At 37.3% G+C, this 27,881-nt stretch overlaps 2 protein-coding genes across 5 annotated transcripts in view; one reads left to right on the top strand and one right to left on the bottom strand.

The window, feature by feature from the left end:
- Positions 1–941: 941 nt before the first annotated feature.
- Positions 942–13,339, top strand: rnf5 (ring finger protein 5). Its single transcript, XM_079829617.1, has 6 exons — positions 942–1,179; positions 4,001–4,019; positions 5,446–5,558; positions 7,617–7,671; positions 7,753–7,861; positions 11,331–13,339. The coding sequence occupies exons 1-6, from the start codon at positions 980–982 to the stop codon at positions 11,447–11,449; spliced, it is 615 nt and encodes a 204-aa protein (XP_079685743.1). The 5' UTR covers positions 942–979; the 3' UTR covers positions 11,450–13,339.
- A 3,653-nt stretch (positions 13,340–16,992) lies between these two features.
- slc44a4 (solute carrier family 44 member 4) overlaps positions 16,993–27,881 on the bottom strand; it is a 37,865-nt gene continuing 26,976 nt past the window's right edge. For all 4 annotated transcript variants that reach the window (XM_079829817.1, XM_079829818.1, XM_079829816.1 and 1 more), the window contains 7 exons: positions 27,549–27,643; positions 25,766–25,869; positions 25,617–25,690; positions 21,548–21,618; positions 21,358–21,452; positions 17,864–17,948; positions 16,993–17,781 (listed from right to left, as the gene is read on the bottom strand). In XM_079829817.1, the coding sequence (XP_079685943.1) occupies positions 17,675–17,781; positions 17,864–17,948; positions 21,358–21,452; positions 21,548–21,618; positions 25,617–25,690; positions 25,766–25,869; positions 27,549–27,643 (631 nt within the window). In that variant the 3' untranslated portion in view covers positions 16,993–17,674. The remainder of the gene's footprint in view (positions 17,782–17,863; positions 17,949–21,357; positions 21,453–21,547; positions 21,619–25,616; positions 25,691–25,765; positions 25,870–27,548; positions 27,644–27,881) is intronic.

The raw sequence follows: 27,881 nt of genomic DNA on the forward strand, positions 1-27,881 counted from the left end.
GTCCGATTCATTGCAGCGAAACGGTTCGTTTTAATGAACCGATCAAAATTCCAAGGCCTATGTGTTTTTGAATTATCACGGATTTAAGTATATATTGCTTATATAATTTTATTTTACAATCGAGAGAATTATCCACCTTTACAATAATGCATCATGGTAACCAGTTCTCTAAAATAAATACTATATTGTTAATACAGCTAACTAAACAAACTTGCTTAAAGGGGCTATATGCGTTTTTCTGAAATTTAAACTCGCGACTGACACCTGTGGCCAAAAAACAGAACTGCTCTTGTTTTCTGCTCGCTCTCGCAGCGGTGGTGACGTCACATCCGCAGACAGCGCGGGAAAAGACGACCCGCCAGAAAATAGGAAAAATAGGATACAGGCTTATAGGTGCACCCACTGTGAGCGGACAAGGTGTCAGTATGCTCATCAGGAGATGTTTGAGTCATAAATGGTCAAATAAAAAGGCTATTGTTACGTTTATTTTGGGGAAAAAGTTGCATATAGCCCCTTTAAAGGGTCAGTGTGTGAATTTCAGCGGCATCTAGTGGTGTAAATTGAGTAGATATTTTACTTTATAATGTGTTAAATATGGATATTGTTCTCACACAAATGCATTATGCCTTTATTAACACCCCCGTAGCCGTGTGGAGCACTTTCATGATGGATCGATGCACTTGTTTGGGCTTCAAAATCTCATCCTCCATTCACTCCCATTATAAAGCCCGGATATTATTTTAATATGACTCTGATTGTGTTCGTCTGAAAGAAGAATGTCATATAAACACCTAGGATGAGTTGAGGGGGAGTAAATCATGGTGTAATTTTTCATTTTTGGGTGAACTATCCCCTTAAATCGCATCCCAGCGGAAGTGCTCTCGCGGAGTGGGAAGGGCTGATGATTGGCATGATGACGTCACGTCCGCGCCAGCGCGAGACGCAGGAGTGTACGCGCAGTGAGTGCGAGCGCGAGAGGATGGAGGCCGCAGAGCAGCAGCGGAGCTCGAGTGACGGCGCGCCCGCCAGAGGAGCGGGGGTCCCGGGCAGCGGAGGCGGAGCAGGACCGGGAGGAAGCGCGGAAGGCGAGCGGGACAGAGATCGGGCCACTTTCGAGTGTAACATATGCCTGGACACCGCCCGAGACGCGGTCATCAGCCTCTGCGGACACCTGTTCTGGTACAACCGATAGATAATCGATCACCATCAATATCATAACAGTAGGAGTCTAAACAACACACACACACACACACAAAGCATGACAACGAGACCCTTTACCATAGTAACCATACCTATCTATGCTGTTATTGTTATTAACACTAGCACAACATGCCAGAGAACAACAGGGACTGATTGACAGGTTGACAGGCAAGAATCAGTTTGAAATTAAAGCTCATTAATTCACCAATCAATCAAACTTCCATAGTTACTAGTTACTGTTACAATGCCTTCACTGACATAATAACTTACACATGAGAGACACTGAATAGAGCATTACAATATCACCACAATAAGGACATCAGTTACTACTATAGTAAAACTGTAGTGAACATGAAGTCAACATGAGCCCCTGCATTAATATACTATGATTTTGCAGTAGTAAAATCCCAGTATTTCTTCTTGGGCTGTGGTATTCTTGGTGTAACTTAAATACTGTTTGCTGTGGCAATTATTTGATTGACAGGAAGAATCTCTGAGTGTTTATTGTCATCATGCACTACAATAAGATGATTTTTCATCTCGTTTAAGTGTGTGAAGCTCACATGACATTCATCTGAGAGGTTATAACATTATTACACCTGACATATGACATACTAGTCACACAAGTTAATGAATTAAGTCGTTTATTTATTTGGTTACACTTTATTTTAAGGTGTCACTGTTACAGTGTAATATTAATTAACATGTTCTTACTATAGGGTCAGGGTTAGCATGTAATTATGCATAATTTACTGTTATTACTATGGTAAGTACATGTGACGTGTAACAAGGACACTAAAATAAAGTGTTACCATTTATTTATTTAAAAATGGGACCATTTATTGAACCTTTAGACAAGAAATTTTGCATGTGTGTGTTTTGTTGAGTGTCATATTTGATGCATTCATGCTTTTATATCATATAGTCTGATATAATGAGAATATCGAGCAAAGATATGACATAAAATGCCCATAATGTCTTAGTAAAATGATATTTAAATGCTTAGCTTTATGATCAAAGCTCATATAATGCTATACAATAGAGATTAACTAATAAACTTGATGATAATATTTGATATTTTCTAATAAATGATGATCAAGTAAAGCTCCTTCAGTCCAGATTAAATATTACTAACAATATCAAAGTTATTATTGCGTTTACTTGATAAAAGAGTCTAAACGATCAGTCAGACGACAGAAGGACTCGAAAGGTTTATCCGTGAAGTTTTGATCATTAGAAATTAATGCATTAAATATGAAACTATAAGGGTAAAGGAAACCAAGTAACGTTTAGCGTGTCCGTCTCAGTTTTGCAATGGCTTGAGGAGTTGATTTGATCAAAGCGTGTTGTTTTCTTGAGCTCTTCAGACGTGTGTGTTCTGCAGTGTGAGTTGGACGAGATCTTCGCCGGCGTTTAGTGATTATCAGGTTAATGAGAGATTAGACGGGACGGGAGGATTGAGGCCGGAGTGAGGAGTAAGAATAGATGCACACGTAACGCTGACCCTCTGTTTGTGTGGATGCGACCCTTCGTTCGTCTTGCAGATGTCGTGGATCGTGTTTGTGTGCATGACAAACGTCTGTTAGGTATTGAATATTTAGGCAACAAACCCATCAGGTTCAGCCCACACAATGAGCCATATGAGTACTGTACACTAAAAAATAAGCGTTTTTTCCCATTCATTTCTCCCATATGGATTTTTAAATAGTCTTTGGTAAAGAGTTCTGAGCCATGAACCAGCTATGAGGAGAGTCATAGCAGTACAAACTTTGATTTGAGGCAAAAAAGTACAAGACTGTGAACTTAACGGCTTTACTGAGGGAAAGAACTACAATCCCATGATGCATTGCGAAGGCACAATCCAATTAAAAACCATGGAGGAATATAAAACTACTCATTTATAAATGTTGATTATATATGTATAAAAACAAGATGTTTATTTCAACTCTCTGATTGGTGTAATTTTCTGAACGGCATCATGGGTAATGTAGTTTTTCCACTGTTGGACATGATATTGTAAATAACGCAGACTGACAGCTTCAACAGAAGCAAATGCCATCGATTAACATCAACATCGATTATATATTATATGTTCAAAATCAATTTCCTTATGGAGAAAATGAGTGGAGTTTTTACTTCCGGAACCGACTGATGCGCTCTATTGAGTGAGTTATGACATATTTCATAAAATATTTGTAAAATTATTTAAATTAACCTGCATTTTGCAATTGTTTTCATAATGATTAAAAACATTTATCCCCTAAAATCTCATGACTATAACTCTCTTTTTTACTGTGATGATAATATAGCAATATTCTTTAAATATTTCTGAATTGGGAAAGTGGATATGTTTAATTAATTTTCATGGAAAAACACATCACAGTGCATGAAATATTAATAGTTCTAAAATGCTTGTAATTTTCATTATGCGTTTGTGATTTTGTGACTCATGAGATTCACCATATTTTATATTCACAGCTTATTGTAGCTTTTAATTTTCGTGCCAAATAAATTCTGAGATATGCCGACAGATGTGATTTATGCAGATGAGGCAGAGGAAAGAGTATTGTTTTAATGTAAACTATAAGCCTTTACATTCATGCATTTGGCGGATGCTTTTATCTGAAGTGGCATGCATTGCCTCTGATTGGTTGAGGCATTCCCTGGGAATCGAACACATGGCCTTGCACTGCAGGCTTTACTGGTTGAGCTACAGGAATACTATTGGATATTAAAAATCACAAATGCATGAACTCATTTTTTACTTCTCTCTCTCTTGGTATGTCGGCTCCTCATGCAGTTGGCCTTGTCTTCATCAGGTGAGTGAGTGAGTGAGTGTGTGTATTTGTGTGTGTATTTGTGTGTGTATTTGTGTGTGTATTTGTGTGTGTATTTGTGTGTGTATGTGTGAGTGTTTTTGTGAGTGTGTGTGTGTGTGTGTGTGTGTGTGTGTGTGAGTGTTTGTTTGTGTGCGTGAGTGCGCGTGTGTGTGTGTGTGTGTGTGTGTCTGTCTGTCTGTGTGTGTGTGTGTGTGTGTGTGTGTGTGTGTGGGGCTGTCTCTGTGTGTGTGTGTGTGTGTGTGTGTGTGGCTGTCTGTGTGGCTGTCTGTGTGGCTGTCTGTGTGCGTGCGTGCGTGCGTGCGTGTGTGTGTGTGTGTGTCTGTTTGTGTGTGTGTGTGTGTGTGTGTGTGTGTGTCTGTCTGTCTGTCTGTGTGTGTGTGTGTGTGTGTGTGTGTGGGTGTGGCTGTCTCTGTGTGTGTGGCTGTCTGTGTGTGTGTGTGTCTGTGTCGTGTGTGTGCGTGCGTGCATGTGTGTGTCTGTCTGTCTGTGTGTTTGTATATGTGTGTGTGTGTGTGTGTGTGTGTGTGTGTGTGTGTGTGTGTGTGTGTGTGTGTGTGTGTGTGTGTGTGTGTGTGTGTGTGTGTGTGTGTGTGTGTGTGTGTGTGTGTGTGTGTGTGTGTGTGTGTGTGTGTGTGTGTGTGTGTGTGTGTGTGTGGCTGTCTGTGTGTGTGTGTGTGTGTGTCTGTGTGCGTGCGTGCATGTGTGTGTCTGTGTGTGTGTGTGTGTGTGTGTGTGTGTGTGTGTGTGTGTGTGTGTGTGTGTGTGTGTGTGTGTGTGTGTGTGTGTGTGTCTGTGTGTGTGTGTGTGTCTGTGTCGTGTGTGTGTGCGTGCGTGCGTGCATGTGTGTGTGTGTGTGTGTGTGTGTGTGTGTGTGTGTGTGTGTGTGTGTGTGTGTGAAATGTATAATACTTGTATAAACTGTCATGAGGGATAATGTACAGTCAGTCACAATCTTATTTTATACTTCTATATTTAAAAAAAAAAAAATAATTCTTCAAGGACGCATTAAATTGTTCAGAAGTGACACTAAAGACATTTATAATGTTACAAAATATTATATTTCACATAATCACTGATCTTATGAACTTTCTATTCATCAAAGAATCCTGAAAAATAATAGTATGATGGTTTCCACAACAATACTTTTCAACATAATCATAAATGTGTGTTGATCTCTAATCCTCATATGAGAATGATTTGTGAAGGGTCATGTGACACTGAAGACTGGAGTAATGATGATATTTTGATCACAGGAATAAATTAAATTTTACTATATATTCACATGGAAAACAGCTGATCTACACTGGTGGAATATTTCACATTTTTACTGTATGTTTGATCAAATAAACACAGCCTTGGTGAGCAAAAGAGACGTCTTTCTGAAAGCTAGTGTGGTGTGTTTCAGTGGCTGGAGACGCGGCCCAGCAGGCAACAGTGTCCCGTGTGTAAAGCAGGAATCAGTCGAGATAAAGTCATTCCTCTGTATGGCCGCGGCAGCACCAGCCAGGAAGATCCCAGGTACTGCTCCCAAACACTACATCATTACATCAGCAGTGCTTAGCCTTTCAAACTGTAGTTTGCCACAATGTCACATGACATAAAAGTAGGGTTGGGTATCGTTTGGTTTTTTTTCGATTCCGGTGCCAAACCGATACTTTTAAAACGGTTCCGGTGCCTAAACGGTGCCTGAACCGATACTTTTTTTTTTTAAAAGGCCACAAAACGAGGTGGATGACATTAAATGGCTTTTTATTTTTTTATTTAAATTGAACCATTTATTAAAAGTTTAATGTATACTTAAATGTATGAATATAAATAAATACAAAACACAATTTACTTATTTACAAATTATAATTGACTTATTTACAAATTCACAGTAAAACCTAAGCCACCTAACCCAACTACAACAAGCCTAATATAACTCTAAATAACAGTTACAGTAATAACAGCTGTCGTCTGTGTTCTTGCTCTGCTACTAACCAGCTTCGAGCTGCAGCTTTATTTTGAAATATGATCATATTCTCTGGCTAAATATTTTAGAACGCATCGCCTTAATGTTTCCATGACGACGCGTCATGTTTCTCACATGACACAGCAGCCGCAATAGCGCTGACAGCTCAGCTGTATCGGGTTTATTTCGTTTTTTCTTTTTATTCAAAATATTCACAAACTTCTTAACTGTGTCACGAACTATCTGATGTTCAAATGTGTGAGTGAATGTGTGTTAGTTGATCTATAAAGCGCAATGGGCGGCGCCATGTTAGTTTGCGCCTCAGAATCGGATCTGTCGGATTTACAACACCCGAGTTCATTCTCGTTTTACAAAATACATGAAAGTAAGTGACCAGTGAACTGGAAGAAGAATAGAGTAAACTATATAGTTACAATATAATGTGCATGTATCTGATGTGAATAAAACACGTAACGTTAGTCAAATTATAACCGTCTGAAAGGATTGTCATTGCCGCTTTCATAGACATCAGTGTGTGTTTTTTACTAGTAGCCTAACGTTACTTATGAACATTTAAATGTCTGAAACCTGGAATAAACATGATGTGGTTGAAAACACTGAATAGTTGTCATGAGTTGTGATGTGACGAGCGCTGAGCGTCTGTCTCTGGCTCAGCCAAAGCGCGAAAGCACGTTTGAATTTTGGCACCGAAATGAGGAACCGAAATCTGCGTTCTGATTCGGTCCGGTACATACCGGTTATATAAGTACCGGTGCCATATTGGAACCGGATTTCGGTACCCAACCCTACATAAAAGTGACAAAAAAAGTGTCTGTTCTTAAATGAATTAAATTATAACTAAAAGTTTTTTGAAGATATTGCTGTAAACTATATAGGGAGCCCTTACTTGCACATTAATATTAAAGTTTAACAACAGAGCCCAAACTATTAGCCTTAATTCAGTTGCTATTTATTTTTAGGTATAATAATCAACACTCATATAACAGTATGAAAACATGTAAACTTCACATAAGGCAGTTTTTGCAATAACTTCTAAATCTAATTATAAAATAGTTTTTCTCCAATTCGTTGTTGAAATATAATCACTTATACACAGTGACAGGTTTATTTAAACATGCATGAAATAATCAAGACATCAGTAACAGGTTCAGTAGAATATAATGAATATATAGGCTAATATAGATATAGTGCATATACTTAGATGAAATTTTATTTGAAGCACTGAAATTATTAATATAATAATTTTTTTTAACTAATAAAAATGTCAAAACCACATAATAAAAACATTAAAATTAAAATGGAAAATATAAAAATAAAAGCTAATTCTATATATGAATAAAAACTATAATAGTAAATAAATCATATGGAGAAGCGATTAGTCAGTGGTAGGTAGTATTAATAATATTTTATTAATATTAGTTTGTGTTTCTGATATAAATGTTTGTTTTACTTTTATTCGAATGTGTCTTTGATTGCATGTGATTGTAATAATATCAGCTGTCGAGCAGAAGAAACTATTGGTTATTTGTATTGTGCTTGAGAGAATGTGTGTGTGTGTGTGTGTTTGATGTCATTTGAATATTATGACTATGTGTGTGTTACAGATTGAAAACGCCACCACGACCTCAGGGTCAAAGGACAGAGCCCGAGAGCAGAGGGGTGAGTGTCTGTCCTGACATCATTATGGTGTGGTTATGAATGTATTAACGTGATCATATCTCTCTCTCTCTTTCGTCTCAGTTTCAGGGGTTTGGCGACACAGGCTTTCACATGTCGTTTGGAATCGGTGCTTTTCCGTTCGGTTTTTTCACCACAGTCTTTAACGCCAACGACCCTTTTCACAGACCAGGTCAGTGTTGCTGTGCTTCTAATGATATGCTCAGTATTAAAGGGATCATGACATGAGAAATCAAATTTGCCTTGATCTTTTGACATGTGGGAACCCCTGGAGCTCAACCCCAGTCCTGCATCTCACGGGTGTATCTGTGGCAATAGCCAACTATACATTGTATGGGTCAAAATTATAAATTTTTCTTGTATGCCAAAAATCACTAGGATATCAAGATCATGTTCCATGAAGATATTTTGTAAATTTCCTACCGTAAATATATCAAATGTATTATTAGTAGTAATATGCATTGCTATGGACTTCACTTGGACAACTTTAAAGGCGATTTTCTCAATATTTTTTTATAATATATATATATATATATAGTTTTTTTTTAAATCGGTATCAAAATCTTTTTTTGCACCCTCAGATTCCAGATTTTCAAATAGTTGTATCTCGCCAATCATAACAAACCATAAATCAATGGAAAACTTATGTATTCAGCTTTTAGATGATGTATACATCTCAATTTAAAACAAATTGACCCTTATGACTGGTTTTGTGGTCCAGGGTCACATGTAAGAGGTTTTTGTACCATTAAAGGGCACCTATTATGCCCCTTTTACAAGATGTAATATAAGTCTCAGGTGTCCCCAGAATGTGTCTGTGAAGTTCCAGATCAAAATTCCTGACAGATCATTTAATATACCATTTTGGGTTTGAGAAAAATGAGCTGTTTTCTGTGTGTCTCCTTTAAATGCAAATGAGCTGCATTTCCCCTTCCCAGAGGGCGGAGCCTTCACGGCTCGTGAACACGCGAATGAAAACTGAAACATTGTTTTGATGATCATCTCTATCGCAGACACGCTCATGTGACATTGCAGTTCTTCATCGTCATGAAATATTATCATCTGCATGTGTTTTAAAGCATTATCGCTCTCAACTTGAGCACACACACCCGACGCATTCGCACAGAAAGCTGGATGTCGGTTCATCCATGAGTAGGCTATTAAACCAACGTTAGACTAGTTATCTTTCATGTGTTATTGCAATTAAACTGTGCGGCATGTGAAATGTGACGTCACTATCAGGATTCTGCAAGCGGCTTGTTCTGAGACACTGCTTATGATTTATGGAGATTAAATAAAAGAGGAGTGGTGGATTTTTACCATTATATGGTGGTTGTGTAAACACTTACGACACACATATTTGTGTTCAAACGCCATGTAAAAGTGAATTTTGCATAATAGATGCCCTTTAAAGCAAGGTTCAGGGTTTAAAACATCCTCCTTGCGGGATCTGTGACAACACACAGGCAAATATATTTGCATATGTCTGCCTCCGGTGGAATAGTAATTCATCATCGCATCATAGGCCCCGCCCACTGGTGTTCAGTCGCTTAAGAGCTGACATTTGCCTACACTGGATGTGAGAGTCACGTCAAAAGCAAACAGAAGCCATTATAATGACCGACGCTGTTAGGGATGCACGATAGTGGATTTTATCCGATATGCCGATAATTTTCTAATTTTGGCCGATACACGTTTATTTTTTCCCTTAGTTTGGGAACAACACCATTTTGAGCAAAAACCTTTTTTTATTTTTTATTCTGGTTTCACATTTCTGAGGTCTTCTTACTAAAAGGATACTTGTTAAAGATAAATACATGTTAATAAAGTTCTTTTTATAATAAGAGAATATTAAAAGCTCTGAAAATAACAGTAATAAAGTCAGTCATTTTTCATCCCTGACAGATGCAGTTGTAACCTAAAATTTTTATTTTTTTTTATTTAAAGCTGCACTATGTAACATTTTTTCAGTGAAATATCCAAAAACCACTAGGCCAGTGTTATATATTATGTTCAGTTGAGTACTTACAATATTCCAAATGTTTCCAACTATTTGTAAATCGTGAGATGCTATTTTAACCGAGGAACCGGGAGGGCGTGGCCTGTCGATGACATCATATCTGCGTTCCCCTCGGTTTGCGGGTTTATTCTGCAGAAACGCTTTACTCTCACTGCAGTGTGAACAAGTGTCATAGCAGCCGGCGAGAGAACGCACAGAGTAACGCCATCCCATCATCAACACACTCAGATGTGTGTAATATGATCTGGTGTAAGCGTTTTGAACTGTGAGAGGCGCTACACTTTATTCATAAGTTGAATAGAGAAGGCGATCCGTCTGAACAGCTAGATATTTTACTTTATAACGTGTTAAATATGGATATTTTTCTCACACAAACGCATCTTTCGCTTCAGAAGGCCTTTATTAACCCCTGGAGCCGTGTGGAGCAGTTATATGATGGATGGATGCACTTTTATGGGCTTCAAATTTTGGGCTCCCATTCACTGCCATTATAAAGCTTGCATTAGCCAGGGTATCTTTTAATATAACTCTGATTGTGCTCGTTTGAAAATCATGGGCTAATTTGTATTTTTGGGTGAACTATCCCTTTTAAAAACAGATCATTTCAGTAAGAGGGTCAGAAATTAGAGTTGAAAATAATTGTTTTTCCACATATACAGTATATTTATTAACATTACAAGTGAACCTCCACGAACATATTAACCTCTTAACTGTCACCTGGCGGGACACCTGGCACTCTTTTTTTGATCGCCTTTTTTTCGTATCATATATTTTCATAATTATCATAAATTAGGTATCATTTGAAAGCTTACGAACTCAAAATTCATCCTGTGAAAACCATTTTGAAATTGGACATTGCGTTACCATGGAAATGGTACTTTAAATTCTTCTAGCAGGCTCCTCCCCTAGTGGGCGGTGTCATGTTTCATATTACAACATTTATTTTAACTACTTTATAAACAAAATCTTTTCTAATCTTGACAAAACGCATATCATAGGAAAGGTCTGAGTCTCAAGCGTCCATATTTGGTGACCGTTTTGTGATGGAAGTGACATTTGGACAGAAATTTACAGGAAAATGCATCAAAAAACAATCAAAGGAATTTCAATGACACCCGGTGGCTATTTTTGGTACAGCGCCTAAACAAAATTTCATGGGGACTTCAATTTTAGTGATATCAACTTCAAATTTGGAACACAACTTAGACATATGGCTTTGATTTTATAGTAATTTTAGATTAATTTTTTTTTGTAAAATACATATTTTATATAAAATAAAAAATATTTTGTACAGTATTTTGAATTTATTTTAAATTTAAACTTCCATAATTTTTTCATACTTTCATATTTTGAATTGCTTTCACTTCAGCAATAATCTGAAGTGAAAGCCGAGTGTCTTCTTTAAAACAAGACCAAAGTTAGGTCGATATTCAAAAGCATTGAATTACACCCATTTAAGTTTGGATAGTGCATTTTCATGTGTATTCTCAAAAAGGGGGTGACAGTGTTAAAAATCCATGTCATGACCCATTTAAGGTTTTATTATTATGAGAAGTTTTCCGATCATGTCAGGTTTGGTTCATTTCTAAAGCCGTGACTTCATCTGTGTGTGTGTGTTCAGATCCTCATCATGGAGGCGACCATCAAGGCAACGGCAATGCCAACAACGGCAACAACTGGCAGGACTCGCTCTTCCTCTTCCTGGCCATCTTCTTCTTCTTCTGGATGCTGAGCGTGTGAGCGAGGACACTGTCTCGTGTGTGTGCTTTCAGAAGATAAACTCACTACCTGTCTGTCTCATATCCATATACACACACACACACACACATCAGTGTTGAGAGACAGTATTAATGACCGCCGTCAGTAGATCAAACACTACAGCCGCTGATGAATCTCACCAAAACATCTGGTTTCACCTCAGAATGCAGTGAGAAATCATATTTCAATGAACCTGCAATTAAACACATTCATCCCCAAAATCTCATTACTTTAACGTGATGTTTTTACTGTAGTAATCGCATCCAAAATGAAAGTTTAATATGTGTGTGTGTGCTTTGTATAATTATGTATATTTGACTACACACACATGTAAATATTTTTAGAAAAATGTGTTATATTTATATATAAAATATTTATATTTATATATAATTGAAATGATATAAATATATATGCTTGCAAATATTTCTTAAATATGTATGTGTGTGTATTCCAAAATACATAATTATACACAGCACACACACATATAAACACAAACGTTTATTCAGGATGTGAATAATCAGTTGACAGCCCTAATATAAATATTTTTTGGCATTATGGTAATAAGAATCAGTAGGAGAGGAAATGTTTAATGAATCGTCTCAATTTATTGTTAAGTAATTGTTCATAATAATGTGATTTTTGTGACCCAGACTCATTCACCATGGTCACCACTTTTTGTAGCTTTTCATTTCCATGCCAAAGACGTTCTGAAATGAGAGAAATATGAATATTTATGTATGGATTTAGTTGGCCGTGGCACTGTGCGTTCGGACAGCACAAAAACGAAATGTATGATTTAAATGTTTTTAAAGCTGCTGTCCGTAACTTTTTTTAATATAATTATATAATGAGAATGTACAACGTGACTCCGTTTTCCAAACCGTGTTTTTGTCTTACCCTTAATCATTATGGCACACTTATAATAAGCGTTTATATTGGGATTATTTCAGCCCAGTCTTGTAGGAACCGTTGCGGAGGAGCGCAGTCCCTGCGTGACTCGCCATAGACATAAACAGAGAGAAGTAGCGCCGGCTGCAATGTTCCTCCGCGAGACCGTTCTGTTTATTAACCGCCACAGCGCAAAAAGTTACGGACTGCAGCTTTAATCGTCCTAAAAGGTTCTTAAGCCGTTTATTTTGGAGTGAAATATGACCTGAACATGCTTTTGTGAGATTCATCCGTTGTTTTCAATGTTCATGTTAGTGGAGATGTAGTTTAGACGCACACTAGTCATAAGCTAATCTGGACCAGGCGCTCACGCGAGTCTCGGTTCGGACCCGGATGGAGCTTCAGGAAGTGTTTCCACGACAGTTTGGTGTGTGTTTGTTGTGTAAAGCAGACATGACCACTAACACACCTTTTATTAATCACCTGATTATGAGTTATGAGTATGTGTATATATGGATATTGTACATGATGTTTTTAAGCGTCTTTCTGTCATTGGCTGTGACGTTGATTGACAGCCGGGAGGTGATGGTCTGTAATCCCGTTGGTTTTAACTGTTTGTCGGTGTAACAAACATCCTGTGAAAAAACAACATTTGTGTTATTTCCTCTTGCTGCACAGTGATTGGCCGGTTTGGACCGCTTATCTGGTCACGCCCACTTTTAATACTGTCGTGTTGATTGGCTGCTCGGCAGAAAAGTGGGTGGGGTTTACGGTCAGAATCCGTTGATTCTTTCTTTTGGGTGACTTTAGTTGAAATTGCTCGTTTGTCTTTTTTCTTTTTTTGCATATCATTGGTTAATTATGTTTGTAACAAGCCTTTTTTGCCATAAAAAATCTTTTGGGAGCTAAATTGCATATAATTATTGTGCATATGGGGCAGAAACTTAAAAAAGTGGGCGTGGGCACTTGATAAATAAACATTTAATACAACTGGTGTGGATATTTTTTATAGTAATTTATTTTAAAGTAGTTTATATATTATGTCTGTGTGTGCATGTATATATGTGTAAGTGACTCGGCCTCCAATCCAGCATCTGTGGGATGAGCTGAACAAACAAGTCTGATCCATGGAGGCCCCACCTCGCAACTTACAGGACTTAAAGGATCTGCTGCTAACATCTTGGTGCCAGCTATTGTCAATCCTGAAGTCAGAATGGGCTCAGGTCAGCTGATGTGGCTATGAAGAGTGTAAGTTATAGTTTATCTGCACCTTGAGCTGTTAACGGGTGGGTGATTATAATGATGATGTCAGAGACTGGTTCTGCTGGTTTGGAGTTGCAGGAAGTCTTCAGGACACACACGGACACACACACATGGGCAGACACACACCAGGACACACACACGGACACACACATATAGATACACACACGGACACACACACACATGGAGACACACACGGACACACACACATGGGCACACACACGGACCAGAACACACACACATGGACGGACACGGACCAGAACACACACATGGAGACACACACACGGACACACACACATGGGCACACACACGGACCAGAACACACACATGGACGGACACGGACCAGAACACGCACACGGACCAGAACACACACATGGAGACACACGGACCAGAACACACACATGGACACACACACGGACATGGATACACGGACACATGGACACCCACACACACACATGGACACACACACATGGACAACCACACACACATGGAGACACACACACATATGGACACACACACACACACCAGGACACACGGACATGGATACACATGGACACACACACCAGGAGACACACACATATGGACACACACCAGGACACACACACACATGGACACGGACACATACACATGGACATACACACATATGAACACACGGACACACACACATGCATGGACACACACACGGACACACACACACACACACACAGGGACACGGACACACACATATAGATACACACACATGGAGACACACACACACACATATGGACACACACGGACCAGAACACACACATGGAGACACACACACATATGGACACACACACGGACCAGAACACACACATGGACGGACCAGAACACACACATGGAGACACACACACACATATGGACACACACGGACCAGAACACACACATGGACACACACACACACATGGACGGACATGGACACACACACGGACCAGAACACACACATGGACACACACACGGACATGGACACACACACACATGGACACAGACACACACATGGACGGACACATGGACACCCACACACACATGGACACACACACATGGAGACACACACACATATGGACACACACACACCAGGACACGGACATGGATACACACGGACACACACACCAGGAGACACACACATATGGACACACACACACACACATGGGCACACACACACGGACATGGATACACACACATGGACACGGACACATACACATGGACACACACACATATGAACACATGGACACACACACACACACACACACACATGGACGGACACACACACATGGATACACACACACACAGGGACACACACGCATGGACACGGACACACACATGGACGGACACATGGACACCCACACACACATGGACACACACACATGGAGACACACACGGACACACACACACATATGGACACACACACACCAGGACACGGACATGGATACACACGGACACACACACCAGGAGACACACACATATGGACACACACCAGGACACACACACACATGGACACGGACACATACACATGGACACACACACATATGAACACACGGACACACACACATGCATGGACACACACACGGACACACACACAGGGACACGGACACACACATATAGATACACACACATGGAGACACACACACACATATGGACACACACGGACCAGAACACACACATGGAGACACACACACATATGGACACACACACGGACCAGAACACACACATGGACGGACACGGACCAGAACACACACATGGAGACACACACACACACATATGGACACACACGGACCAGAACACACACATGGACACACACACACATGGACGGACATGGACACACACACGGACCAGAACACACACATGGACACACACACGGACATGGACACACACACACACATGGACACGGACACACACATGGACGGACACATGGACACACACACATGGAGACACACACACATATGGACACACACACACCAGGACACGGACATGGATACACACGGACACACACACCAGGAGACACACACATATGGACACACACACACACACATGGGCACACACACACGGACATGGATACACACACATGGACACGGACACATACACATGGACACACACACACACACACATGGACGGACACACACACATGGATACACACACACACAGGGACACACACGCATGGACACGGACACACACATGGACGGACACATGGACACCCACACACACATGGACACACACACATGGAGACACACACGGACACACACACACATATGGACACACACACACCAGGACACGGACATGGATACACACGGACACACACCAGGACACGCACACACGGACACACACACACCAGGACACGGACACACACACACACACCAGGACACGCACACACGGACACACACACCAGGACACGCACACACAGACACACACACATGGACGGACACATGGACACCCACACACACATGGACACACACACATGGAGACACACACACATATGGACACACACGGACACACACACACACACACACCAGGACACGGACATGGATACACACACGGACACACACATGGACACACACACCAGGAGACACACACATATGGACACGCACACACGGACACACACACATGGACACACACACACATGGGCACACACACACGGACATGGATACACACACATGGACACGGACACATACACATGGACACACACACATATGAACACATGGACACACACACACATGGACGGACACACACACACGGACACACACATGGATACACACACACACGGACACACACACCAGGACACACACACGGACACACACACACATGGACACACACAGGGACACACACACATGGACACGGACACACACACATGGACGGACACATGGACACCCACATGGACACACACACATGGAGACACACACGGACACACACACACCAGGACACGGACATGGATACACACGGACACACACATGGACACACACACCAGGAGACACACACATATGGACGCACACACGGACACACACACATGGACACACACACACACACACATGGATACACACACATGGACACGGACACATACACATGGACACACACACATATGAACACATGGACACACACACATGGACGGACACACACACACGGACACACACACATGGACACACACAGGGACACACACACATGGACACGGACACACACATGGACGGACACATGGACACCCACACACACATGGACACACACACATGGAGACACACACGGACACACACACACATATGGACACACACACACCAGGACACGGACATGGATACACACACATGGACACGGACACACACACACACACACACACAGTAGTGCATCTATTTACTTGCATAGACAGAATTCATTTTAGTGGCCATTTTCAGTAATTTATTCCAGTTTTATTCCAAAATTAATTCAGTTGTATTTCTATAGTTATTGTCTGTTTTAATAATTTGGTTGTTATGATGCTTTACATCCAGTTCTGTTCATTCACATTCAATCATGAAACAATATGACAAAATACGCACTTATTAATTTACAACATTTTTATTAAATGTATCCATATATGTTTATATATCTTTAAATAAATATATTCTGTTTATTTCCAGCTTACACTAAATCACACAACCGAATACAAATCATATAAAAACATGAGCTACAGTAACTGCACAACCCAAGGCTTCCTCTGGCTCATATATCAGATAGTGTGTGTTTGATTCTCTATTAAAAAGTGTAAAATGTGGCTTTATGAACGGCACTGGAGTTCTGGAAGCACAGAGAGACAATTATATGTGCAATATAGTTTCACTGTGCACATCTGAAAACATACAAATCATAGAATAATGCTAATAAAGGCTTTGGCTCACAGACTTTGGTTTCTGGCGTTTGTGCACAGGCAAGTCTCCAGTAAAGTCAGACCTCGGTAACGTGTTTTAAAAAAGTGATTTTGGGAATAGCGATGTTTAAAAGTGTCTACATGGATTGGCTGGATCTTGAAAGTGACGGTGCTTGAGAGCATGAAGACCCTCCTCATCTTCATCTTCATCTTTATCAGCCCGTCTTGGGCTGTTTGTTCTTCTTGTTGAGGATCTTCATCAGGTTCTTGGACATGAAGTAGGGTTTCTCTGCACTGCCGTCGTTCCGCTCCAGATCCTCCACTGCACACACACACACACACACTGTTATGATCATAGCATGATAAAGCAGTGTCATGATGCTGTGAGTGAGTGTGAGACTCACAGAAGCACAGGAAGAGTGTGTCCACGCCCATGTTATAGACGCTGAAGAAGCCGTGAGCGATCAGATACGCACCGAACACCACCGTCTGTCAACACACACACACACACACACACACGTCACTTCTCAAAACACACGCCTGATTAAAGTCTACACCTCATTTTACAGCTGATCACAAACTCAAAGTACACGGTCAATCATCACAAGTATGTCATAACTATAACTTTTTTGTCAATTTTGACTTTATACGTGATTTTCAACTTATAATTTTGACGAAAAATTTATGACAAAGTCTAAATTATGACATACTAAGTCAATTTAAATATAAGAAATTATGTCATTATGTAAATGTTGGTGTGTATATTTTGAAATGACAAAAAAAATATTGAAAAAAAGTTAAAATTGTCATTTTGGCTTGTGTGTATTTTGGTCACAAGTCGAAATGTACATACTCGTGACTTATTTAAAATAAAAAAAATGTATTAAAGAAGTCATCATTTATGTCTAAATTATGACGAGTCAAAATGATGACAAATCAACATTCACGTACATTTTTTCATCGTAATTTAGACTGTCATGAATTTTTTTCGTCATAATTTCAATTAAATTTTCAAAAAGTCAAAATTAGTTGAAATTCATATTTAGTCAAAATTGACATAAAAAGGTAAAATGATCACATACCAAGTCATAATTTTGACTTTTTGATCTATTTTTAAATTGAATAAGTCATGAGTCAGTATGTCGAAATGTACATGCTAATTTGAAATTATGACTTAAATCGAAATTGACATATGAAGTCAAAATTAACAGTTTAGACTTTGTCATGAATCTTTTGTCATAAAAAGGAAAAATTATCATATACAAATTCATATGAATACGCATTTTGACTTCATATGTCAATTTCAATTTAAGTCATAATTTTAAATTAGTATGTACATTTCGACATGTTGACTCGTGACTTATTTAAATAAAATTTTGATCAAAAAGTCAAACTTATGACTTGGTATCTGATGATCATTTTACCTTTTTATGTCAATTTTGACTAAATATGTGAATTTCAACTAATTTCGACTTTTTTACTTTACAATTTTTTATCGAAATTATGACAAAACAATTCATGACAAGTCTAAATTATGACTTACTAAATCAAAATTATATGTAATTTTGACTTCCTACGTCAATTTTGACGCAAGTCATAATTTTGAATTAGTATGTACATTTCGACTTATGTTGACTTGTGTGACATTTAACTAAAAATGGATTTACAGTAAAAGTCAAAATTATGACTGTGTAATGACTTAAATTCAACCTTGTCATAATTTGGACGGCATAAGACAAAAAGTGCATTGCAGTCAAAATTATGACATACTAAGTCATATTAAATATAATATCAATAAATATAAATTTTGGTGTGTAGATTTTGACGTGACTAAAAAATTATTTTAAAAAAGTCAAAATTATGACTAAAGAATTCATTAAAAAGTTGAAATTATGTCATTTTGGCTTGTGTATAATTTGGTCACAAGTCGAAATGTACATACTCATGACTTATTTAAATTTAAAAAAAATATTAAAAAGTCAAAATTATTACAGTATGTGTTAATTTTACCTTTTTTCATGTCAAGTTTGACTTAATACGTGAATGTTGATTTGTCATCATTTTAACGTAGACATAAAATGTAAAAATTATGACTTCTTATATGATAATTTTACCTTTTTTACCTTGACAAAAGATTTATGACAAAGTCTAAACTGTCAATTTTGACGTGTGTAAATTTTGACTTCATATGTCAATTTCGATTTAAGTCATAATTTCAAATTAGTATGTACATTTCGACATGTTGACTCGTGACTTATTTAAATAAAAAAATGATCAAAAAGTCAAACTTATGACTTGGTATCTGATCATCATGTTGAATCGTGACTTGTTTAAATTTAAATTAAAATGCAAAATGTCTTAAAAAGTCAAAATTATGACTTGGCATGTGATCATTTTACCTTTTTATGTAAATTTTGACTAAATATGTGAATTTCAAATAATTTTGACTTTTTTACTTTAAAAAATTTCATCGAAATTATGACAAAAAAAATCATGACAAAGTCTAAATTATGACTTACTAAGTCGAAATTATATGTAATATAATATATATATGTAATAAGTCATAATTTTGAATTAGTATGTACATTTCGACTTATGTTGACTTATGTGACATTTAACTAAAATTGGATTTAAAAGTCAAAATTATGACTATGTAATGACTTAAATTCAACCTTGTCATAATTTGGACGGCATAAGACAAAAAGTGCATGGCAGTCAAAATTATGACATACTAAGTCATATTAAATATAATATCAATAAATGTACATTTTGGTGTGTAAATTTTGACGTGACTAAAAAATTATTTTTAAAAAGTCAAAATTATGACTAAAGAATTCATTAAAAAGTTGAAATGATGTCATTTTGGCTTGTGTATAATTTGGTCACAAGTCGAAATTTACATACTCATGACCTATTTAAATAAAATAAATAAAATAAATAAAATAAATAAAATAAATAAAATAAATAAAATAAATAAAATAAATAAAATAAATAAAATAAATAAAATAAATAAAATAAATAAAATAAATAAATGAAACACACACACAAATGTCAGTGACAGTATTATGACAGTGTGTGATCATTTTACCTTTTTATGTTAATTTTGACTAAATACGCAAATGTTGATTTGTCCTCAATTTGACTAATTTAGACATAAAATGTCAAAATTATGATTTTGTATATGATACTTTCATCTTTTTATGACAAAAGATTTATGACAAAATCTAAACTGTCAATTTTGATCTGTCATAATATTGAATTAGTATGTACATTTCGACTTTTAACTATAAATGGATTAAAAAGTCAAAATTATGACATACTAAGTCGAAATTGTCGATTTTGAATTAATTTCGTCTTTTAAAGTCAATTCTGAATTAGTGTGTAAAATATCATGACATTAACATAAGTTGACTTTGTCATCATTTACTTATTCAAATACAAAAACTGATAAAAGTACATTTGTATTCCCCAAAAGAAGTTTTGAGGAAATCTTTTTTTGATTTTTAGAAAAAACACATTTTGCATAAAAATGTGGGCTATTTTGCCTCCAGATGTTTTACGCTTTAGTAAAGTAAAAAAGTACTGTAACAGATCATGCAAAACAATCTCCAGTTTTAGCACTGATGATCAAAATATGATTCCTTATTTCTTTCTTTTGCTTTTTGATCTTCATTCCATATTAAATACATGTCAGACCAATCAGAGTTCAGTATGCAAATGAGATGACATCATAGCAGCAGTTAGATATTGAATGCTGAACATTTGATTAAATGTAAATCAGCGGTTGATCATAAATCTCGTAATGTTTATAGAGCGTGAATAGACGCCGCACTACAGGTTTGGGTCTGTGAAGCGTGTGAGCGGGACTGAGGTGTGTGTGTGTGTGTGTGAATCTCACGATGATGGGCATCCAGTAGTAGTTGAGAGCCGCCGTCTGAAATGTGGTTCCTGGAGTCTGAATCCCGCCAGAGAAGAAGAAGAAGGCCAGCACACCTGAGAAGAGACGAGAGGTCAGCTGACGCTCCAGAGATCTGACACGCGTTTGTGTGTGTGTGTGTGTGTCTGTACTCTCTCTCACACACACTCACCCACTCCACCGACCACCAGCAGCTTCCCGAAGAACAGCAGCAGATCCGTCACTTTATCCAGCACCACCACCCTGAGCACAACAACACACACATCAGCACAATAACACACACTGTCCTGATCACACACACACACACACATCAGCACAACAACACACACATCAGCACAATAACACACACTGTCCTGATCACACACACATCAGCACAATAACACACACATAAGCACAATAACACACACTGTCCTGATCACACACACACATCAGCACAATAACACACACTGTCCTGATCACACACACACACACACACACACACACATCAGCACAATAACACACACTGTCCTGATCACACACACACACATCAGCACAATAACACACACTGTCCTGATCACACACACATCAGCACAATAACACACACATAAGCACAATAACACACACTGTCCTGATCACACACACACATCAGCACAATAACACACACTGTCCTGATCACACACACACACACACACACACACACACACACACACATCAGCACAATAACACACACTGTCCTGATCACACACACACACATCAGCACAATAACACACACTGTACACTCACAGTTAGGACTTTATGTCACGATTATAGTTATAGTTTTTATAACTTCTTTTCAGCATTTCGGCTTGTCAATTTAGTCTTTTTATGCAATAATTTCGACTTGTGTCATAATTATATAAGACCATAAACAACATTCATAGTTTTAACTTAGTATATCAATTTCTGCTTTTTATGTCAGTTTCAACGCGTCATAATTGTGACTTTGACATAATTTCGACTTGTGTCAATTTCGTCTTTTTGTCATAATTTTGACTTTTAAAATCATACTTTTACTGTCAATTTCATCTTTTTGTCATAATTTTGACTTTTTATGTCAGTTTTACTATCAATTTCATCTTTTTGTCATAATTTTGACTTTGTATGTCAGTTTTACTTAGCATGTCATTGTAGCCCTCCTGCCGGGTAGAATATAAACGTGGCTCACACGATAGCTGTCTGGCTAAGGGATCTTTACTTTATCCGCTACCCCAGTAAAGGCACACTTCTCTTACAGTTACAGTATCAATATAACCCAGATCTCAGATCTTAACCTAGGTTTTCTATTTGGAAATAAAAAAAAATGTGTTTACATTTAAATATGGAAATACAAATATTTCACAGGAAAAATTAAATAGCAAGTGTTTTTTTTTTCACCAGAAATCACACAAAATTATACCAGATCAATAAACATATATTTATTTATTTTCCTCTGAACTATTTTGTCTTTGTGTGATTTTTTTTTTCTTCTTGAATGATCAAATTCACAAAGTCACAAAATCAACAGCAATAAATTCTAATAATCACTGTTCCCCCAAAACAAAACAAAAACACAAGGAATAAGGTAACACTTTGAATTTTACCCAGCTGGGATTTTCAGTACACCGATGGCGCGCTAGCTGGAGCTCTTTTGATGCAAAACCAATGTACTCACGAATCCAGGAAACACAAAATTCCAATTTCAGAATAGAAACCTCTAATCCTCACTTCCTGACGGGATGATAAACAGCAACCCCGTCGTGTCCCGTGACGATGTTGAGTGGATGTCGATTAAAGGGTTAGTTCACCCAAAAATGAAAATTCTGTCATTAATTCCTCACCCTTATGTCGTTCGAGACCCGTCAGTCCTCCGTTCATCTTCAGACACAAATGAAGATATTTTAGTGTAAATCTGATGCTGAGAAAGGCTTCAGATAGGCCTCCATTGGCATTCAGTACATTTACACTCCCAAGACCCATCAAAGGCACTTAAAACATCGTTACAAAGTCCATCTCACCACAGTGACTCTACAATAATTTTAGGATGCGACGACAATAGTTTTTGTGCGCAAAAAAAAATCAAAATAACACCTTTATCCAGCTTGTTATTGCCTTCTGTGTGTGTCTCCACGACGCATGCGTGAGAATATGACGTAGCGCCGGGGCTCGGGAATCCATGAAATGCACACTTAAGCCCCATTTTGAGCTCTACGCCGAGACCTAAAGCACGATCAATGTAGAATCCAACAGCTTCGATACGCGCGTCTTCCTCTGCTTGTAAACAAATCTCTTCTGGTCATGTGTCCGAACGCCGGATCTGCGTCATATTCTCACGCATGCGTAGTGGAGGCATACACGGAAGACAAGAACAAGTTGATTAAAGGTGTTATTTTGATTTTTTTTGCGCACAAAAACTATTGTCGTCGCATCGTAAGATTATTGTAGAGTCACTGTGGTGAGATGGACTTTGTAACAATGTTTTAAGTGCCTTTTATCCGTCTTGTGAGTGTAAATGTACTGAATGCCAATGGAGGCCTGTCTGAAGCCTTTCTCAGCATCAGATTTACACTAAAATATCTTCATTTGTGTTCTGAAGATGAGAAAGATTTCAAGTTGTATTGGAAGGATGTTCTTTTCGGCTTGTATGACCTCAACAGAACTAAGTCTAGGCCTAATGAAACTTTCATTATTAATCTCATTATTCTCTTGGCAAAATTTTACATTCATAAATGTAAGTTTGCGCATTCCAAAACATCTTTTATTGCTTTTAACATTGAGGTCAAGCAATATATCAACACGATAAAGTATTCTCTTAATCAAAAGGCAACAAAAACTGTGAAGGTGTGTAAGCAATTTGACATATTTTTGTAAGTCTGTACTTCCCCTGGTTGTATATGTGGTGAGTCTTTTATTTATTTTTTGTTTATGTTAAAAAAAATAAAATAAAATAAAAAAAAAACTTGCAATGTTGGAAACTGCACAATATGTTATTTTTATGTGTGTATGCTCATGTTAACTGTGCACTTTTTGAATAAAAAAAAATAAAAAAAATAAAATAAAAGAACACTCGTTCCCCTCCGACGAGCTTCCTCTCCTTCTCTCCTTCTCTCCTTCTCTCCTTCTCTCCTTCTCTCCTTCTCTCCTTCTCTCCTTCTCTCCTCCTCTCCTTCTCTCCTTCTCTCCTTCTCTCCTCCTCTCCTTCTCTCCTTCTCTCCTTCTCTCCCCTTTTGAACTTGAGAGGTCAAAGTCCACAGTTCTCAACGCAAATATGACGTTCTCAAGAAAACAGTCCTTGTATGACTTTTTTTCCACATATGCACATTTTAAACCTTTCAGAAACATTATATATAAAAATACATTATATATAAAAAAACACAAAGTCCATCAAACATTTGTTTGCATATGAATGCACACCAATACAAATGTGACATATTATGACATTCTCTTGTCTCTTCTTTTTTTTCTACTACAGTTTTACTCTTGAAACTCAAACATTTTCAGGGCTCTACATCATCATTTAGATTTTTAGGACAATTTCAACAGTTTTTAAGCAATTAAATCTGTCATAATTATGACTTTTACTCGGATTTTACTTGGTATGTCAAATGTTTTACTTTTTATCAAAATTATAACTTTTTAAGTGATCATTTTTACTGTCCATTTTTTTGTCATAAATATGGTATTTTATGTAATTTTTTTACATAGTATGTCATAATTTAGATTTATGTCAATTTCTTTTTATCAACTTTTTATCATAATTTTAAATTTTTAAGTCATAATTTCAACTGTCAATTTTTCTTGTCATAATTGTCTTTTTATTAATAGTAAAATTGTCATCGTTTTGATTTTTCACTTAGTATGTCAATTTCGATTTGTCATAATTATAATTTTTTTTGTCATAATTGGTATGTCATAATTTTGAACATAATTATACATAGCATAATTATAGCATCAATTTTGACTGTCAATTGACTTATGACGACTATTTTGTTATTAATAAAACCACATAAATATGACTTAGTATGTCATAATTTTGATTGTCAATTTTGTCATAAATATGGCATTTTATGTCAGGTTTTACAATTTCAACTTTTTATGTCATTATTATGACATTTACCAAAGCATGATTTTTCCTATGTGGCTTCCATAAGATGTAAATAATCGATTTAATAAATAATAAATAAGGTGTTTAATAATAAATGTTAATGTTAATATGTGCTGTGTTTTGCTCTGAGGCCTGAGCTCACCGTATGATGTTCCTCATGAGCAGAGAGAAGGCGTTCTTCGCAGACACACAGAAGTTCTTCCCGTAGATGGCGATCTGTAATCCACAGAAACACAGACTCGTTTCTTCATCCAGCGGATGGTGTGTGTGTGTGTGTGTGAGTTGACGTACCATGATGTAAGCGTTCCTGTTGATGAACTTGATGAATTTCTCCAGACACCAGAAGCAGCACTTCAGACAGCACATGAGGAACCGCGTGCACGGGTTCTGGGCCTCTAAACACACACACACACACACACACACACACACACACACACACACACACACACACACACACACACACACACACACACACACACACACACACACACACACACACACACACACACACACACACACACACACACACACACACACACACACACACACACACACACACACACACACACACACACACACACACACACACACACACACACACACACACACACACACACACACACACACACACACACACACACACACACACACACACACACACACACACACACACACACATACGCACACACACACACACACACACACACACACACACACACACACACACACACACACACACACACACATACACACACACACTAAGTTGAGGCACTGAAATAACTAACTGGAAATAAATAAAAACTCTAAACTAAACTAAACTAAACTTTATATTAAATTAAATTTAAAAACCTAAATAAAAATACCCTTAATAATAATATTAATATAACAAAAAGGCTATAGATTAAATAAAAAATAATACTGAAAATATATTAAAAAAAGATATTAATGAAGAACTATATAAATAATACTAAAACTAAACTAAAATTAAAGAAAAAAGTTCAAACTAAAAAATTACATAAAAACTATTTAATATTTAAAAAACAACAATAAAAGGCTATAACAAAATTACTATATTATAATAAAAAATAAAAATAAAAGATCATTCTAATATATATATATATATAAATAAAACTGAAAATATAAAAATAAAACATTATTCAATTAATAATAAAAATATAATAACATATAAAAACATAAAATAATACTAGACTAAAGTAAAATTAAATTAAAAATAAATATTTAAAATAAACCTAAATACTAATATTTAAAAACAAATTATATAACAAAATTACTAGATTCAATTAAAATTAAAACATGAAATGAAAATATAAAAAAGGTATTTCAAATATTAATAACAAGCATAACATTGTATAAATAATACTAAATAATACTAAAACTAAACCAAAATAAAAAAAGTTAGCCTAAATAATAATATTTAAAAATAATAATAACTAAAAACATTAAACTAAAATTAAATTAAATAAAAAAACTAAATATTAATCACAAAAATATATAAATAACACTAAAACTAAACTAAAATTAAATCACATTAAAAAATAAACCTAAATGCTAATATATAACAAAATGACTACACTCTAAAAAAAAAAAAAGGTTCTATATGGCACCAAAAATGGTTCTTGGCTCGTAATCATAGGGGAACCTTTTTTAGTGCTATATAGCACCAATTCTGGTTCTTCACTGGTTCCTTGACTAAGGTGCTATATAGCACTAAAAAAGGTTCCCCAATGATTACGAGCCAAGAACCATTTTTGGTGCCATATAGAACCTTTTTTTTAGAGTGTATAGATTAAATTAAACTTAAAACTGAATATATAAAAATAAAACGATAATTCAAGTAAACTTTGATCATATATGAATAACACAAAATGAATGAAAACAGATCCTCATCAGTTCTGATGCTCTTGATCTCATTAAACTCCACAAAATGGCCGCTCTTGTTTTCCAGCACAAACATTCGTGAATCCAGACACGACAGATTCTTCAGAAACGAGATATGATTTATGATATCTCAAGGAAACACTGGGTCAGATGCAGGAATGAAGCTCTGACTGACCTTTGAACTTGTGGTCCAGATACTCCAGGATGATGCGGACGATCTGCACCAGCGTGAGGATCAGAGCACCGAACGCCAGAGAGCCCACGTGATACCTGACCCACAACAGCAGATTCATCAACACACACACACACACACCAGCAGCAGATTCATCAACACACACACACACACACACACACACACACACACACACACACACACACACACACCAGCAGCAGATTCATGAACACACACACACACACACACACACACACACACACACCAGCAGCAGATTCATGAACACACACACACACACACACATCCAGCACGGCTTCACACACCAACAGCAGATTC

This window comes from Gobio gobio (assembly GCF_949357685.1).
Source record: "Gobio gobio genome assembly, chromosome: 11".
NCBI lineage: Eukaryota > Metazoa > Chordata > Actinopteri > Cypriniformes > Gobionidae > Gobio > Gobio gobio.

What these genes read in the sequence shown, in the direction of transcription:
- rnf5 (XM_079829617.1), top strand. Translation starts at nt 980, where the DNA reads ATGGAGGCCGCAGAGCAGCAGCGGAGCTCGAGTGACGGCGCGCCCGCC. An exon ending in CAGAGCCCGAGAGCAGAGGG is followed by an intron (nt 7,672 to 7,752) that starts GTGAGTGTCTGT and finishes CTTTCGTCTCAG; the next exon opens with TTTCAGGGGTTTGGCGACAC. An exon ending in CGACCCTTTTCACAGACCAG is followed by an intron (nt 7,862 to 11,330) that starts GTCAGTGTTGCT and finishes GTGTGTGTTCAG; the next exon opens with ATCCTCATCATGGAGGCGAC.